The following is an 18566-nucleotide window of genomic DNA, read 5'->3' on the forward strand; positions in this document are numbered from 1 at the left end:
AGTGTTTCCGTTGTGCTCGTGAAATTTGATGTGAATTAGTTTTAGCTTAGTTGGACCTAAAGGTAATTGGCAACTCGGATTATGCATGAAACATCCCCCCCCCATCCTATGATACGTCTCTATATCATGTACAAGACCTGGATTGAACAACTCCACCTTACTTTCTTCCATGTTCATTAGTAGTATCAGTAGGGGTCTTGAAGTCATAATACCTATGTACGTTCCGTGAAAGTCAACGGAGCTCTTGAATGAGACAGTGATGGCCGTTGGTATTGCTTTAAGAAATGTATGTAAACGAGGGTTACACTGAAAGAAGAAAAGTATGTGCGTACTTTATTTACGCATGAAAGCAAGTTATTCTTCTTCGGCGTAATAAATCAAAATGCATTAAAAAAATTACTCTAGGTATAGAAAAAACAATATTGTAATAAAGGAGGTATTAAATACAATCAATAAAAATACTATTATTATATTGTTTATAAATTGTATACATTGGTTGTGGTTCAGTAGACATATGAGTTACAAGAGGCTTGGTAGTTGACCAGCTGGCGTCAGGGTGACGGTGTCCGCGACATCGTATAATTCACTCTCATAACGCGCCAAAAGAATGACTTCCAAAACTAATAATATTATATGTCGTAGGTCTTATTTAAGTTCTGTCGCATTTGATGGAACCTAAATTAATTTTTATTCTGCCATTTTTTTGTACTGGCCATTTGTAAAAATTTTTAGTGTAACCCACTTATGTCGATTATTTAGAACATATTGTTTTATCTCAATTAGTTTGAAAATGTCTACCAATTACCACTATACCAACAATCATTGGTGAATATTAAAAAAATTAGACTGATGGGTTAAAATACCACTTCTGATTATATATATTGTAGTTTTGTGATGTAAACTGTTGTGTTACTACTGTTATTCTATTTAATGAATGAATTGCATGATCTGTAATATTAGCCGGATAACATGGCACGTGGAATCGAAAATTCTTCTTAAAATTATCAAAAATACGCAGTGCGATAGCAAAAAGTTCTGTTACATAAAAAAGGAATTAGAATTAGTATCCATTAATAACGCCAATAAACTTATTTTTCAATGAACTCTCTAAATTTTATTTCTTAACTCGATGCACTGATAGTAAGATTTTTTACTTATCACGTATTATGATTACGCGTACCATGAGATTTTGCTATAACAGGTTTACTAACTATAGTCCCACAATTTCTCGCGTGACCGTCCTACGGGGTGTCGGGGACGTGCGGGTAGCGGGTGGTGTTGCATTGCGTCAAACTGCAGTAACCGCCCCGTCTGTCACCCCGTGGGACAGTCGCGCACGAAGTTATCACAGTATAGCGTTCCACTTCAAGATGGCAGTCATTTTCCTACAACGTGATTGCTCGCGACCAATGTCAATCCTCATGTCATATTATGATGGTCATTTATGTTACAACGACTAATAAGTGTCAACTGTGTTCCGACGCTTAATAGCAGCTTAATACCTATAATGCTGTCTCGACGTCTTGTTGTAAACGGTAGTACATCAACGGTGGCACATTTACTAAAATAAAAAAAAAGAGTACAGTTATCGCACCAGTTGAATGCCGTCGGGGCCTGAGGTAAAGAGCGGTAGCATCTCCCCCCGCTGCCCACATGTCTCACCTCGCACGTCTACAATGTAGTGTTGTGCCGTAGTCGTCGCTTACCATGATATCGCTTTAATACTAAAGTTGCGATCCCGTGTTATTTGTTTGATTTTAATAATTACTGATCCGAGTCCATCAGGTTCCTTTCCATAAAAACGAGTTTTTATTCATCGCCCAGCACGAGAATTAGTGAAGAGTGTTTTAGATATGTGTGTTGAAGAAGGCAGAAAAACGTTTTAGCATTTTTAGGTCACAGTACTATCGCATTCCTGAACGCTGCATTCAATATCTGTACTAATTTAATAAAAAAATTACTAAGCCATTAGCAAAAACCTTTTGTTGTAACTGATTTCGAGTACCTGACATACTCAAATACGAGTATCGGTACGCCAGGGAGCAAACCGAATCATGATTCCTGTTATGGGCAGTTTATACAGCTTCACATGCTACATGGCCTTACTGCTAGTTATTTAAATCCCGTAAAAAGCAACGTCATTATTGGTCAACCATACAGACAGCATCATTTTTATTGACGGTCGGGCCTATGACGCCATCTTGAAATCAACTAATACTGGATACTGCAGTTTTTCTGATTCAGTTAATAAAATTTGATTTATTTTTGCAACAGAGGCGCTAGTGTGTCTGGGATACAACCGGCAAGAGATCGAGTTCTCTCTCTCCGAGGCCAAATACGACGACGTGTTCGCCACTTATTTGCTGCTCGGCAGAAAGAGTACTGATGTAAGTACAATTACTTTACAAAATTCAATATTTAAACAATCAATTACCAGCTGCTGTTTTCACGAAACGATACGACGTGGGGACTCATGCCTATGTCTATGAATACCCGAATCTCATGGAATGGGAAAGAATCACATGCTTGTCTGTTTCGATCATACGGCATACAGCATCGATGTTTTTGTTATTGAAAGCGGTGAACGGGCGACCATCACGTGATTCGTCACTGATTGACACGATCGCGCTTTAATTGTACAAACCAGCAATAAATAGTCATCTGAATTGGTGCTTCATCGCCAAAAGCAGATTGAAGCCGAGCGAGGCTCTGCTGAACTGTCAAATTACACTCAAGATCGTAGAAAATTATACTACGAAAATTTTCCAGAGTTAAATCCATGTTAATGTAGACACGCAATTTTTAAAATGGCGCCAGAGTTCCATTTACAAATGTTGTAATTATTTTTTAAATATTATTTGTAACAGGCCAGTTCCGGAAACTTTTATTGAGCCCTATGTAAGCAATATTACTTCAACAAAGACAATTTTAATTTCCAGCCCGAGTCTGACGGAAGTAGGTCTGGCTCTTCGTTGTCGCTGCGCAACGCGGCTGCGCCTCCGCAAGGACAGCAGGGCACTGGCAACACACACGCAGGTTCATTTACCAAACATTATGTTACGCTTGAACAATCGTTTATTATGTACTATCCTATATACATGTTATCTTTTATTTTTCAAAATACCCTCTTGCACGTACAGTACCTTTTTGTTGATAGTGTTGAAGGGTTGAGTGGTTCACCAGTTGGCATCAGATGAGTAAGTGATTACCGTATCCATATTTGAGCAAACACGAGAATGCCTCTTGTTAATATGCTGACAGTAAAATAATTTTAATCCTTTGTTTTGTTAGGCGTTTTTGATATAAAATTTTACGATTTAATGACGCATGGTTCGTATATCACAGAAGTGAGGGATATCACTTAAAAAATAAGAAATATGAATTTTCAGTTGGAAAAATATGAAACATTCATTTATAATATTTTTTTTTTTATAAATAGAATCAATTATTTTCATGACAATAGAATAATACCGTAGTGTAATATTTTTTCTAATCTAATAAAACATTTTGTGCATATTGTAACTGCTTTAGGTTAACAAATTGGGGCAAAAGCTTATTAACTGGGGCTATTTATTATTATTTTGAAATTTTATATTGATATATTACTTTTTGAGTGCTAAAATATATGCTTTACTTTTAGTAATGGTTTTAATGGACTTGAAAAACTGTTTTTTGTTTTTGTTTTGAAGCAAAAGTGTAGAAAGTTTCCTTTAAGATTTAGCCTGTCCTTATAATATGCTTTGTATATTTTTCTTCTTAAACATAGTTAGTGCTGTTTTAAATCCGTACACACACACACACACAAACAATTGTATATCTTATGCTGTTAACGATAGAATTAATTGGAACGAAGTAAGTTCCTTACGGCAAATTAAATGAGACGTGCGCAGGCGCGACAGCCGCATACACAAGCGAGTAGTGTATATATTATTAATATTATTATATTAATGTATGATAACGATAATAGCAATATTAGAACGATTTTTAGAACGAAGTTCCTTACGGCAGGCTTGGAGGGGATAGGGATTTTGCTGCGCGACCGAACTGAAAAAAATTTGATAGTAAAACCGTAAGAAAAAATCCGTGAAAAAAAGTGCGTGGAATAAAACCGTTAAATGAGACGTGCGCAGGCGCGACAGTCGCATACAAAAGCGAGTAGTGTATAATACCTAATTGAGCATGATTTTTTTGCAATTTGTGTGGATTCTACATTAGCCGAAGGAACTCCGTTTCTACCTGGTGTCCCACGACACCACATCATTTTTCATCTAATATATAAAATTCTCATGTCGCGGTGTTTGTAGTTAAGCTCCTTCGAAACGGCTAGACCGATTCTCATGAAATTTTGAGTGCATATTGGGTAGGTCTGAGATTCGGACAACATGTATTTTTTATCCCCCTAAATGTTAAGGGTGGTCCACGTTAATTTTTTTTTTATTTTTTTTTGCATTTTTTGTATCGCGATTTTAATGTCGGCAATACAACGTTTCCTGGGTCAGCTAGTAATACTATAAAATAGTAAACGAATCGTAGACCAACAATAAGTAGTAACCTCTACTTGATACATCTTCTAATTTGTTCGGCTAATTTATCTGATTAATCTTTTCACCTTATCAATTAATTACTGTTTTGGCACGTTATGATAGCCTTTGACAATACGGCATGTGACATTGGGCATAGTGAAAGTTAACATAGAGAAGAAGAGCGTAAAAAAGAAAGAATAAAAGAATAACATTGTAACAATAATTATTGTTAACGTTTTAATTGACAACAAACAAGCGTCAGTATATTTGAATTTCATTTTCTCGACATTTTATTTTAAAGTATGATTTCATAAAACTTAAGTCCAATGGTGAAATTACGACCTATTGGCATTTGAGCGCTTCTGGCGTTTCAACATGTTTAATTTTCTTCATAATATCTTAATTCTGATATTAAATATATAAAGTGTTAATTAATTATACATCAGTTCGATATTTGTAACGTTCCATCTTCTACTTGACAGGCTGACACAGCTGACACCATCACAGCGTTCTGGTTTATTAGTTCAGATCAGCCATTTTTCAGCGTTTTTAATAATTGCTTTCTGTAAAGTTGTCTCACAGGTAAAGTCAATGCAAATGGTGTGAGTTTTCTTGAGTGTAAATTCCGCTAAAATTTGACTTTAACTAATTCGACACGTGTATCGCCTCTACACTAGGCATCCCAAGGAGATGTTTACTCGCCAATTTTGGCACGAGATTGTTAGTTAGTTTAGTTTGGGCGAAACACGTGTCGTATATATTAAAGAAGCTAGTCGTTTTCGCTCATTTCGCTGGGCGAATTTTAAAAGGAAATAAATTAAATTTTATTCATCTTATTACAAATACAATAAAAAATAAGTAGCCATAAACTATCTAGGTTAAAATTCGCATCGAATAGTGGTAGTTTCCTGTCGATATGTTCAGTGGTTTAGACGTGATGGTGTGGGGGGTGGTGGGTGGTGGGGGGGGGTGGTGTCGGTTGTTGTGTGTGCGCGTGTTGTGTACGGTAACGTGTTGTGGCTGCAGGGGGCGTCGCGGGCTCGCCGTCGCACCGCGGCGTCCAACGCAGCATCTCGGCAAGCGCGCGCCCCGCCGCCTCGAGACGCGCGTCCTCTGGTGCCGAGGTGCTGCGAGCGCAAGGTAACTACCCCGCCGCGAGCACGTTTTGTTGTTGGTGTAATATGTGAGCTTTGGTGACGATCAATGCACGCTTGGAGTTCGTGTAGCTCTTGATTCACTTTTGCTTTTCATAAATTATTTGGATGTAGAGCTTAAAATGCTGTTTACTGATGAAGGTTTTGGCTGTGCTTAAGATAAATAGTAATTATATATATATATATATATTAAACCGACTTAAAATTACTTTTAACACTTTAGTAGTATTCATAAAAGGAATTGTGCACATGTATGTAACTATATAAACTTATTATATTACTGCTAACATATACCTAAGTATGTTTCCTTAAGTAATAGGAGACTCTGTGTAAGTACTTGGATGAAATTAAAAATTAATCTTTGGTTGTGACCTAAGTAAGGCTATACGTCTCATCATATTTTATGTAGTTTAAGAGTAACGGGACTTACTTAAGGAACCATACTTGTTATTTTTCCAGTGTTCTCCAGATATATCTACAGTTTGGTTGCACTATTTATAATAATTATAAATAATAATTAAACAAAATCAAAACCAAAAAAATATTTCTAACATAGATCAAGAAAAGAAAAATTTCGGAAAAGTAGAGCTTTAATAAGATAAGTGGCTTGAAACTGATTAAATTCAAATCATGCCTAAAACTTATGCCTTTCTTAATTGGATGCATTTCAACACATTAAAAAAGTATTTATTTGGAATATTTATATGGATACTGTGAATGTCATTGTTTCTTATTATATACCAACCCCATATTACTGATGGAAAAGATAACACATAACTACAATAGTTTCCGCTTTGAATTATAGTTGACAGTTTTGGTTCGCGAGCACTTTAGTTCATCAAAATAGTAACTTAAACACAGATTCACGTTGGTACTCATTAACATAACGTAATTAAGTAAGTACATCTTTATTTGTAACAAACACTACAAATACAGGGAAACATTAACAAAATATAAGATAAACTAAATTTTAAATACTTATCTAAATATTTATGAAAATAATATACATGCCTAATCCAATTAAAAGTAATATACACTAGAAACAAAAGAAAAAAACTAAAGTGAAGCTTATTTTACACCAATATAATAAGGTTTGCTACTCACCATATTATTATATAATCAAGGCATGGAAATAATTGGCATCCATATTAAATAAGACTTGTAATATGTTAAATTATAGCCACAGTATGGGGTTAGATTGATAATTTACCTTAACTATTTGAGGTACTAGATATAAGTACAAATCATTCTTGACATAATATGTACTTACCTAATTTACTATACAAACTATATATTCTTATGAGTATCATAAAAAACCCCTATTTAATTATTTTTATTGCATGTACATGTTTGTAAGACGTTGGTTCAAGTTTAGCCTTATCCTTTATTCTAATAATAGAATAATTAATAATAATAATATGAGAAATAAATTTTTGAATTTTTTCAATATTATAATGCTATATAATAAAATAATATATAATATAATATTGTATATATAATATTATAATAATATATAATATTGTTTTCAAAATAGCAATAAATTCATGCTGTAGCTGTTTTGTTTTCACTTTTTATCACTTCTCCTTGGCCACGCTTTTTATCAAAGTTCAATTTAGTTTACAACATCAACGTTTTGGTCACGTTATATTATAGTACCCTCTCTTGCAATACCAAAGAATGCACCAGCAGAAGATACCACCTTTTTAGGCAGATTTTTTTAGATATTCATATTTTTTATGGAAAAAGAAGACAATCGAGCGTACGGGTCACCTAGTGTTAAGTGATCACTCACATATACATTCTCTTGCAACAATTGAAGAATCACATGAGCGTTTCCGGCCTTTATGGAAGCATGTCGTATTGTTAGTTTACATAGATGAAAGTGAAAAAACTATTTCGAAGGAATTGTAATTAGTTATTTATGCTTCCAGTGGGAACTACGACGAGCACGGCTAACAACACTACGGCCACGCCGACGACCACCACGTCCAATTTCAAAAGACAGGTTTGTGGTTCATTGTTTTCATTCATTTTTAGTCTAATACCGTTTGCGACTCAGCCGCTTACAATACAGTCATATACTACACGGTCACATTATCTCTGGAGCTCGCGCTCGTCCTGTTGTGTCAGTACTGTTTACAGTTTCAACAGCGTTAGGTACATGTCGTGATATTTTCGTGCTAACACTGCTTTGTTTTTAAACTTTGCATTTTTACGTTTTGACTTTTGTTGTTAACAATTCTGTTGTTCTGTATCGCTATAATAGTACTGCCCAGATTCTTTCATTGAATTTTTTTCTTATTTTAATAATAATAATCAGCCTCGCAACAAAACACCTTTAGATCAATCTATAATACCGACAAAATAGATCGTTGTTTATTTATAATAGTTCATTATTTAAAAGAGTTGCAATGAACTTCTTGCTACTTCTGCTCATTTGCTCAACCCTTTACGAAGTAGCGGTAGAATAAATAAGAAAAAAGTTGTTTTTGATATGACTAAAAGGATTTTTGACCTGATTTAATTTATTAATAATAATATCCTAGTGATGCTTATTTTGGCACCGTAAAAAGCGAGGATCTGACGTCGATGACGTAGAGATAATGCACCCAGGTAGTACTGTCGGGAATTGAAATTTTAAAATAGCATAACTACTTTTAACATGAGCTGTATGCCTGTGAAAGGCACTGTCACTGTTAAAATGATTAGCGTTTCAGAGATTCGCTGGAACGCACTGACAAACAGAAAACAAACAAGTACCGTGAATCATTTAGTAATACACCGTGATATGCATTTAGTAATGCTATTTTAACATTGACAGACATTTCCACTGTTTTTTTATGCTATATGCACGTGCGAAACTTGCACTCGCAAATTTAGATAAATTCAAAAGAAAGATTTTTGATATAAAAATAAATAAATAGATAGTTGAACCGTGAGTCATTACAAATGAAATATTCAAAAACATCGTGTTACTTGCCTTTCATACCGTAAGAAGAAATTTCTAATTTCATGTTTTGACTGTGTCTGTGTGTGTTCCTTTTTTCAATAAAAATATCCAAACATAGGGACAAAATGCTAAAAAAAAACCATCATACAGATTTTATGCAGTGTAGCTAATATAATAACAAATATATACTAGCTGACCCAGCAAACGTTGTATTGCCGATATTAAAATCGCGCTACAAAAGTAACTGTTGATCGTAGATTGGTGAAAATTTGAAGTTGTATGTATTTTTTAATGCTGACTCATAATCAAACAAACTTAAAAAAAAATGTAAAAAAAAATTAAAAAAAAAATCGTTTGGACCACCCTTTACATTTATAGGGATGAAAAATAGATGTTGTCCGTTTCTCAGACCTACCCAATACTCACTCAAAATTTCATGAGAATCGGTCAAGCCGTTTCGGAAGAGTTCAAAGTATAACACCATGACACGAGAATTTTTTATATTAGATAAAATATAGTGTAATATTTTTATGTTTGTTACAGAACACAATTGATTCGGCTTCCATCAAAGAGAACACGGCTCGTATAGCGCAGATGCAGGTATATTCTTAATTACGCAATTAACTAGTATTTAGTCAACTGAGTGCTTATTGGTCAATTAACGATCCCAACAACAAAGATATTTTAAACCAAAAGTGAAAAGTACAAATTACAATATACAAAATGAAAATTTAAACAGTTATAAGAGGAGTATAGTTAAGAACAGGACACAACAACAATGATTTTATTATTTACAGTTAACAATTTTTTTACATTGAGTATAATATCGCCTACTATTTTCTTATATTTTTGTATATTTAATGAAAATATATCAATTTCAGTAAGATGTGTATTGTAAAAACTACAAGGCGCCTCACAAATGTATTTCCTGCCTAATTGCGTTTATAAGGTGATGCATATCAAGTAATCTTAGAACGAGAGGAGATTCACGGTGTTATAAATTTAATTAGATATAACAAGGATGCTGAGGCAAGCTTACTGTTAATAATTTGAAATATAAAAATTTGATCGACATAGTTTCTTCTGTTAATTAGTGGGGATATTCTGTGCCTTTGTAACGTAGTGGCATAATCAATAAAAATATGCCTAGTTCGGTATTCCAATGATTTTAAGAACTTATTTTGTATACCTTCAATACGAGCGATATGAACCTCTTACTGTGGGTTCCAAGTAACGCAAGCAAACTCGAGGATACTGCGGATGAAAGCGTAGTAAATAATTTTGAGTGTATTTGGTTGTCTAAATGGTTTTTATAGACGTAATACCATTCCTAATTGCTTATAAGCCTTAGAGGAAATGTTGTCGATATGAAGATTAAAGTTTAATTGAGAATCAAGGGTTACAGCTAGGTCTTTAATACTATTGACTCGTTGTAGTTTCTTACTACAAAGAAAGTAATCAAAAACAATTAAATTACGTTTCCGGGCAAATGTTATTGAATAACATATATCAGGATTTATGAACAATTGGTCATTTGCACAAAATAATTCAAATCTTTGTAAGTCTGATTGTAACTGAACGCAATCTTCTCGAGATTTGATTATTTTATATATCTTTGTATCATTTGCATAGAGCAAATGATGAGAGTTCCTAAAACACTTTTCTATATTATTATCGTACAGTATAAACATATGCATAATGCCCTAAAAGCCCTTTGGTATATCCGAAGAGATTTCAACGTACCTAGATGTATAACCCTTCAGTGCAAAAGCTTGGCTACGATTAGAAATATAAGAAATCAACCAACGAAGTGAGTCCCCATGTATACCGAATTTCGACAATTTATTAATTAGCGTGGTATGGTTTAATTTATCGAAAGCTTTGGAGAAATCTGTATACACCGCATCAACTTGATATCCTGAATCCATAGCATTGAGGATATAATCTGTATATAATACAAGATTGGTATCAACACTTCTACCCCGGTAAAAGCCATGTTGCTCTTGTGATATTTGTTGGGAAATGAACTCCGACAACTCGTTGGTTAGAATTTTTTCCAATATTTTACCTACTTTACATAATTTGGAGATGGGCCTATACTGTCGTATATCGTGCTCATAACCTCCTTTATTGATGGGAGTAATAAGAGCCTTTTTCCACATTGAAGGACAACATCCTACTGATAATGATTTTTTAAAAATTATAAATATAGGTGTAGAAAATTCTTTTGAAAGTTTAGATATAAACACAGGATGTATTCCGTGAGCACCTGCGCTTTTTATTACATCAACAAGTTTTAGGTGATCTTGAATGGATTCTAACGTAATGTAGATATCAGACACATTTACGGTAGAGCCTACGTGATAACCAACACTGGATAGGAGGGATAGTTGCATTAAAGGAGTTATTCACTGTTACGAAAACGGAGTGAAAATATTCATTAAAATAATTGCAAATGGTTTCACCGTTCACCGTGGATACATTACCATCGTATAACATGTAGTTTGGCACGTTATTCGAAGAAAATTTTGATTTTATTAAGCTCCAAAAGTAATTTGGGGCTACTTTTATATTATCTTAAAATTTTTTCGCTTTGCCACGGAATTGGCAATAGTTTGAGATTCCGATACTAGACGATGCTTTATGGAAGGTGTTGTCGAAGAGCGGTGATACGACAAATGGGGTTTTTTAGTGGTAAACGCGCAAACTCAAGACTCCTTAAGTCTTCTCTCTTACTTCTTCTTCTTAGCTTGCAGGAAAAGAGATTCAAAATAGGAGTAGACATAATTCAGTTGTAATAAACAGGTTCAGAATACAAACAGAGCGACATCCGCGCAGCCCAAGCTGGAGGCTCGGTCACGCACACTGTCGTCGCAGGCGCGCCGCACGCACTACGAGCACGCGCCCGTCAAGACGTCGCCTCCCGCGCCGCACGACGCGCCCAGGTGACCACGCCCCCTTTACACAAATACTTTGAATGACTCATGTTACGATTGTTATAAATGTTATATACTCGAGTATCATACACCCAACATGACGCGTTCAAGAACCGCGCGTTATGACCATCATACAAATGAACTATTTTGTTAGAACAAAACATGTCGTGTTTTTGTATGGTGTTGGATTTCATTCAAAATTCGCGCCAATTTGTGGCTTGGCGCTAGAGAGCACAAATAATTAATCGCAATTGAAAAGCTGTCTGTGTATCGCTTGTTCATTACCTAATGTAATTTCCCCTTCCTATGAACAATCAGCACGCCAGTACGCCGATCGCCGCTTATTAGTAAACACCCGTATTTGATGTCTGTAAAAACCATAATGGCCGCCCTCGTGTGACGCGATACCTATAATCTATCCTAATTATTCCCGCTGAATCTTGTGTGAAAGCTTAAAAATATAGTGCGATTCTACTTAAAACATTATAAATTGTATGAGATCAGTGAAATTCAGTAGGCCTGCTATGTAAAAGTGATTTTTGTGAAACGGAAGAAAATCAGTTGCACTTGGCGTGAAATATATAATATTGACACACTTTTTACACAAATTATCTTGCCCCAAATTAAGCATTTATAGCCTGTGTAATGGGTTACAATATACTTACTTAAACATAAATAAATTCATATAAACATACATAAATATATTTAAACATCCATGACTCGGAACATCCATATTCATCATATAAATGCTTGCAACTACCGGGATTCGAACCCGGGACCTCTAGCTTAGTAGGTAGGATCGCTAACCACTCTGCTATACAGGTCGTCAATTGAAATACCCTGGACAATTGGACGTCAGCGTATTACGTTAAGATATCGAACGATATGATAGCTGGGGCGGACTCTAGTTTGTCTCTGAATTTAAAAAGAAACTATGACAGCTGCCAAAAAACTTTTCACTACCGCAATTATCGGTTAAAATTTATGGTGGTGATATACGACTCCTGAATACATCATGGTGGGTTATGTATGATATATGAGTAGATAAACTATTTTATCTACACCCATGCTGTAAATCCTCTATTAAAGATTCTAAAACAGTTAACTTATTGCCAACATTAAAACACCCAATCCCCTAATAACCATTACCATGTTGTACTGAATTTGATAATTACTACTGAATTTGATAATTACACTTCTTTGTTTTTTTTTCGATCCCTTCATGTGCAAAGAGTTTCAACAGACAGCCACATTCTTATTGCTTTATGCGTGGTATTATCATTATCACATTACCATAACGTCGAGAGCCGTTAAAAAAGTAGGTTATTCTAATCCCCGCCATTTTCGATATTTTTATTGTTTAAGTATAGCAACACCAAAATACTATTAGAAAATTTTGAGAATCTATTTTGATACTTGATACTTAAATATACACTGGCCTGCAAAAGTAAGTATCACACTTTTCAAAATAAATTTTTTTCTTAACTATAGAAGGTAGAGATTTAAGATTTATAGGAAGAATTTATAGGCTTTAATTCTTAGAAACTAAAATTATACATTAGTAACATTTTTAACTTAAAAAAGATAAAACAATGAAAATAGACATACTTTTTTTAGTGTAAAAAAGTTCAACTAAAATGTATTACATGTTATTTAATTTTTAATAACTGGTATTGCCTCCTCGAGCTCTGATTACAGCTTCGAGCCGGTTTGGCATACTGAACACTAGGTTTCGGAGCCGATGTTGGGGAATATTCTCCCATTCTTCTACCAGGGTCTGCGATTTCTGACTAGCCCCCCAAGCTCATCCCAGGCGTGTTCGATTGGGTTGAGATCAGGACTTCTTGATGGCCAAGCCATCACGCTGATACCGACCTCCTGAATATACTCTTGTACGATATGAGCCGTGTGTGACCGGGCATTATCATGCATCAGCATCGATCCATCACCCATATTTGCTAAATACGGCCCTGCATACTCACTGAGAATCTCTTGAGCATATCTTTGCCCAGTGAGGGTGCCATTTTCTATGGCTACTAGCTCTGTGCGTGTTCTGAAGATAAGCCAGCCCATACATGTACACTGCCTCCACCGTATTGGACTCTTTCTGAGATGCAGGCTTGAAGGTAACGCTCACCAGGTCGCCTGTAAACACTTCGCCTTCCATCAGAAGTGTAAAGGGAGAATCGAGACTCATCTGCAAACAAAATTCTTGACCATTCTTCTTCATCCCACTGCATGTGTTCACGGGCGTATCGCAGTCTCGCTACTCGATGCTGTCTCTCGAGTTTTGGGCCACTCGCTGGTCTTCGGGGTTTCAAATTTGCTTCAGCAAGTCTTCTTTTCACTGTACTGTCACTAATGTAGTCCCTCCGGGTCTGAAGTAGCTGTTGCTGGACTTCAACTGCATTTTGGTGGCGATTTCTTAACACAGTGGAAATAATATAACGATCTTCTCGGGCACTGGTACACCTGGGTCTGCCATTAGAAGGTCTCCTCAGATGGTGTCCAGTCTCTTCGTACCTTCACTTTACCTTCTGGACCGTTCGTACCGTCACACCCACCATTCTTGCAGTGCGACGCATACTGATGCCTAGTTCCAGAAAAGCCGTGATCCTAGCACATTCTTCAACTTAAAGAGGCATGATATATAAATGTTATGTGCTTTTTAGCATAAATTTTTAAAACAAGACCCATCGATCTTGAAAAAAATTTAAAACAGAAAGAAAAATGTGAATGGTAAAATTGTAATTCGGAAACGTCCACTTTGAAAAAGGAATGGTTTTGTTTTTGAAGTTTTCTTTCAGCCAATTCTTAAAAGAAGGTTACCGGCTATAAAGTTTTTATGTACAAAATTAAATTCTCTTTGGAGTCCTTTTTATTTCGACATATCTTGTGAACTTAAAACGTTATCCCAGTGTGATACTTACTTTTGAAGGCCAGTGTATATTTATAATCGTAATATATTCAAGGGAATATATCTAGATAGGTCTATAGCTTGTCTTTGTCGGTTAACCTTAAATCATGTAAGACAACACTTAACCTATTTCATTTTTAGGAAATTAAAATTATTCATTCTTAGATAAGTTCAAAAATTTGTAAACAATCAAACTATACCTACTTAAATCAATAATTCAGTAGTAATTCATAATAATTGTGAATTACAATAAGATTCAATAAGATGATTATCGTTTTTGATACGAAAATCTTTAAGATTCGATACCTGCTTGGAAAAAGAATGAATTGTGAATCCTCAATTATTAGCTGCTGGTCAACCTTCCACATAAATATTATATTATCTTTCAGCAGAATTTAATTAATAATTAGGCATAGACATAAGATACAAATTAGTGATTGAACAATAGGTATTGATTAATAATTTTAGGTTATATTTTACTTTTGGGTATATCTTTTTTCTCCCACTTTTTTAGACTTAGTTACGATTTGCTTTTTTCTTATTTTTGTTACGTTCTACAATTCTTAATAAGTTTCTATGATGTACGCCACTTATTTCAGTGGGTCCCAAAATACATGCATTCTCGCCATCCTCCTTTGTTGGTCATTCCTTGTTTTTTTGCTTGAATATTACTTTACTACAATAAAACGCGATAAGAAAGAACAACTTATTTCTGGAAGGAAAAACTGGCATTGCGTTAGAAAGAAAAAGATGGCATTATATGTCTCGCTATCGCATGATACTTATATATTATTCTCCGCTGTCCATTACTCTGTAGCCATTGAAATTATTGTATATGTACCTGGTGAGCTTTTTATATTGTTATATAAAATATTGCATGATTAAAACTGTTATAATGTTATATAGTTAGGTATTTGACTGTTTCGCAACTATTTGGGATACAATAACATTTATATAACAATCGCAATTCTTTGATCGATGAATAATCATTATTCATTCATACTTTATAAACGGTAACACACTTTGTTTGGGAAGGGGTAATTTGCCACCAGGCTGTTTAATGAAATAAATTTTCTATATATAAAATGTAATTTTATCTGAATAAAAAAAGCCCTCTGTGTCGTAGGGCCATTATTCTTATTATTGATCTCCTTTATAATTTTAAATTTTAAATTTGATATCTTTGGGATTCAAAATTTCGTAATAAGTACAAATAACCAACATTAAATAAAAATATAAAAATTTTGAATTTGGATTAGTCACAGATTACTCATATTATGATTTAATTAACAGTCAAATACCTAGTATGGCATGCTACCGGTATAAGGTGTACTTACTAACCGCATGCGTTGCGACAGCTCGACGCAAGAGGCGAAAAACAATGCATCGACCAATGGCACGCCGAATAGCGGCGGGACCTCAAAAACGCACGTGAAAAGCGCCTCCATTTCGTCCGGGACGGGCGCCCCGCCCCTCTCCGCCGAGAGCCATAACGCGTCCGCGCGAGACCTGGTGCAGCGAACGAGGTACCCACGCACGCACGCACCGCCGACCTTTTGCCGCACCGTTTTTTTTTGTTTCTGCGTCACAGACCTAAATTTCAGTTCCAGGCTTAGTGCTTAATGCTGTTAAACGCACTCGGTTTTACAATACGTCGCTGAAGTTACAACAGTGTATATATACCACTGGGAGTCCTTTGCACATTATGGCATGTAGATGACAAGTCACGCAAGTGTTTTGTAGCTAGTTTAACTACTGGGTACTGGTACTAAACGTTTAACATCTTCGAGCGCAAAAGGTGGTGTCAGAATTTTGGGTTTTCAATAATCGTGATTTTGAACTTTAGTGTAGGCAGCGCGTTTCAGTTATGGTTAGGTGAATGGTTAACTAAAATATGGTGAATGATGTAAACAAAAAATACGACGTATGCACTATTAGAACTTCTCTGACGAAAAGCTGTTTATGCCATATCACATCTAATAATAATGTACGGTATAACACACTTAGGTACAAACGACAGAATCCGTGAAAACACGTTTTGCGTTTTGCTACTTTACTAGAATTGATTTCACATTATATTTTGTTTGATTAACGCGAGAGTTACACATTTTAAAAAGGAATGCTTAACAATAAAACACGTGTAATAATTTTGTATAGGTGCAATTTTAAAGGTGAACGCAACATTTTCATTTCGGTGACATGCATTTTTTGTTCGTCACACTTTCTCATTCCCCAGCATTCGGACCCATAGAGCAAAACTGGTTTCACTGCTCGTTTGTACACGGTGCCCTTAGTATTAATTGGCATTTTTACGTCACATAGAACACCGGTAAGAGATCTCCATTTCAACCATCCTGTTTTTATTCTATTTTGAATATCACTTTCGATATTGGCTTTAGTGTTAATAATGGACCCGAGATATTTGAATTCGTCTACTTTATTCAAGGGGTTTCCCTCGATTGTGGTTGGTGGCTGGGTATATGTGTCGCTTTCAGAGAAATTTCAGCGCATATATTCAGTTTTCTATCGGCTCACTCTTAGACCTTTTCCCTCAAATGCTACCAGCCATGCTTCGAAGCTTCTTTGAAGTTCCGGCAGTGATTCCTCTACTAGGACTACATCATCTGCATATAAAAGTGTCCAAGTCCGGTTTTTGAAGATTTTTGGTGATGAAGTCCATGACGATGTTAAGTAGCAGGGGACTCAGTGTAGATCCTTGATGAACGCCGACTTTCACTTCGAAGCTGTTACTCATGCCAGCAGGTGAAACAATTCGGGTGGTCACGTTTTTATACATGTCTTGGATGATACTTATGTACTGTTCCGGTACTTTTTGGGCCCTGAGTGCTTGCCAAATGAGCTGACGAGGTATTCGGTCAGAAGCTTTTTCCAGATCTATAAAGACCATATGCAGATCCTTTTTTAGGGCTTTGTACTTATCCACTAGTAGCCTTAAGGTATGTTTTGCATCAATAGTGCCCACTCCCGCAGTAAAGCCGCACCCGAAGATGTCTTTGGCCTTTGGCAAAATATATCAAAAAGTAAACAAATATTTAAACACACCTATTTACAAGCTAATCGCGGGGCGCGGAAGTAGGAAGAGGGAGGTACAATGGTCGTACATGCTAGTGGCAGAAGTAGGAAGAGGGAGGGTGGACACAACGGTCGTACATGATAGTGGCAGAAGTAGGAAGAGGGAGGGTGGACACAACGGTCGTACATGATAGTGGCAGAAGTAGGAAGAGGGAGGGTGGACACAACGGTCGTACATGATAGTGGCAGAAGTAGGAAGAGGGAGGGTGGACACAACGGTCGTACATGATAGTGGCAGAAGTAGGAAGAGGGAGGGTGGACACAGCGGTCGTACATGATAGTGGCAGAAGTAGGAAGAGGGAGGGTGGACACAGCGGTCGTACATGATAGTGGCAGAAGTAGGAAGAGGGAGGGTGGACACAGCGGTCGTACATGATAGTGGCAGAAGTAGGAAGAGGGAGGGTGGACACAACGGTCGTACATGATAGTGGCAGAAGTAGGAAGAGGGAGGGTGGACACAACGGTCGTACATGATAGTGGCAGAAGTAGGAAGAGGGAGGGTGGACACAACGGTCGTACATGATAGTGGCAGAAGTAGGAAGAGGGAGGGTGGACACAACGGTCGTACATGATAGTGGCAGAAGTAGGAAGAGGGAGGGTGGACACAGCGGTCGTACATGATAGTGGCAGAAGTAGGAAGAGGGAGGGTGGACACAACGGTCGTACATGATAGTGGCAGAAGTAGGAAGAGGGAGGGTGGACACAACGGTCGTACATGATAGTGGCAGAAGTAGGAAGAGGGAGGGTGGACACAGCGGTCGTACATGATAGTGGCAGAAGTAGGAAGAGGGAGGGTGGACACAGCGGTCGTACATGATAGTGGCAGAAGTAGGAAGAGGGAGGGTGGACACAACGGTCGTACATGATAGTGGCAGAAGTAGGAAGAGGGAGGGTGGACACAACGGTCGTACATGATAGTGGCAGAAGTAGGAAGAGGGAGGGTGGACACAACGGTCGTACATGATAGTGGCAGAAGTAGGAAGAGGGAGGGTG

At 36.4% G+C, this 18566-nt stretch overlaps 1 protein-coding gene across 10 annotated transcripts in view; it reads left to right on the plus strand.

Moving 5' to 3' along the window:
- LOC126972183 (serine/threonine-protein kinase MARK2-like) overlaps positions 1-18566 on the plus strand; it is a 184161-nt gene that overhangs the window by 143104 nt on the left and 22491 nt on the right. For 8 of the 10 annotated variants that reach the window (XM_050818873.1, XM_050818841.1, XM_050818857.1 and 5 more), the window contains 7 exons: positions 2275-2387; positions 2940-3036; positions 5550-5663; positions 7609-7682; positions 9171-9227; positions 11433-11572; positions 15839-16006. In XM_050818873.1, the coding sequence (XP_050674830.1) occupies positions 2275-2387; positions 2940-3036; positions 5550-5663; positions 7609-7682; positions 9171-9227; positions 11433-11572; positions 15839-16006 (763 nt within the window). The remainder of the gene's footprint in view (positions 1-2274; positions 2388-2939; positions 3037-5549; positions 5664-7608; positions 7683-9170; positions 9228-11432; positions 11573-15838; positions 16007-18566) is intronic. The other 2 variants (XM_050818840.1, XM_050818830.1) reach the window with 2 other exon arrangements.

This window comes from Leptidea sinapis, chromosome 2, assembly GCF_905404315.1.
Source record: "Leptidea sinapis chromosome 2, ilLepSina1.1, whole genome shotgun sequence".
Taxonomy (NCBI): Eukaryota; Metazoa; Arthropoda; class Insecta; order Lepidoptera; family Pieridae; genus Leptidea; species Leptidea sinapis.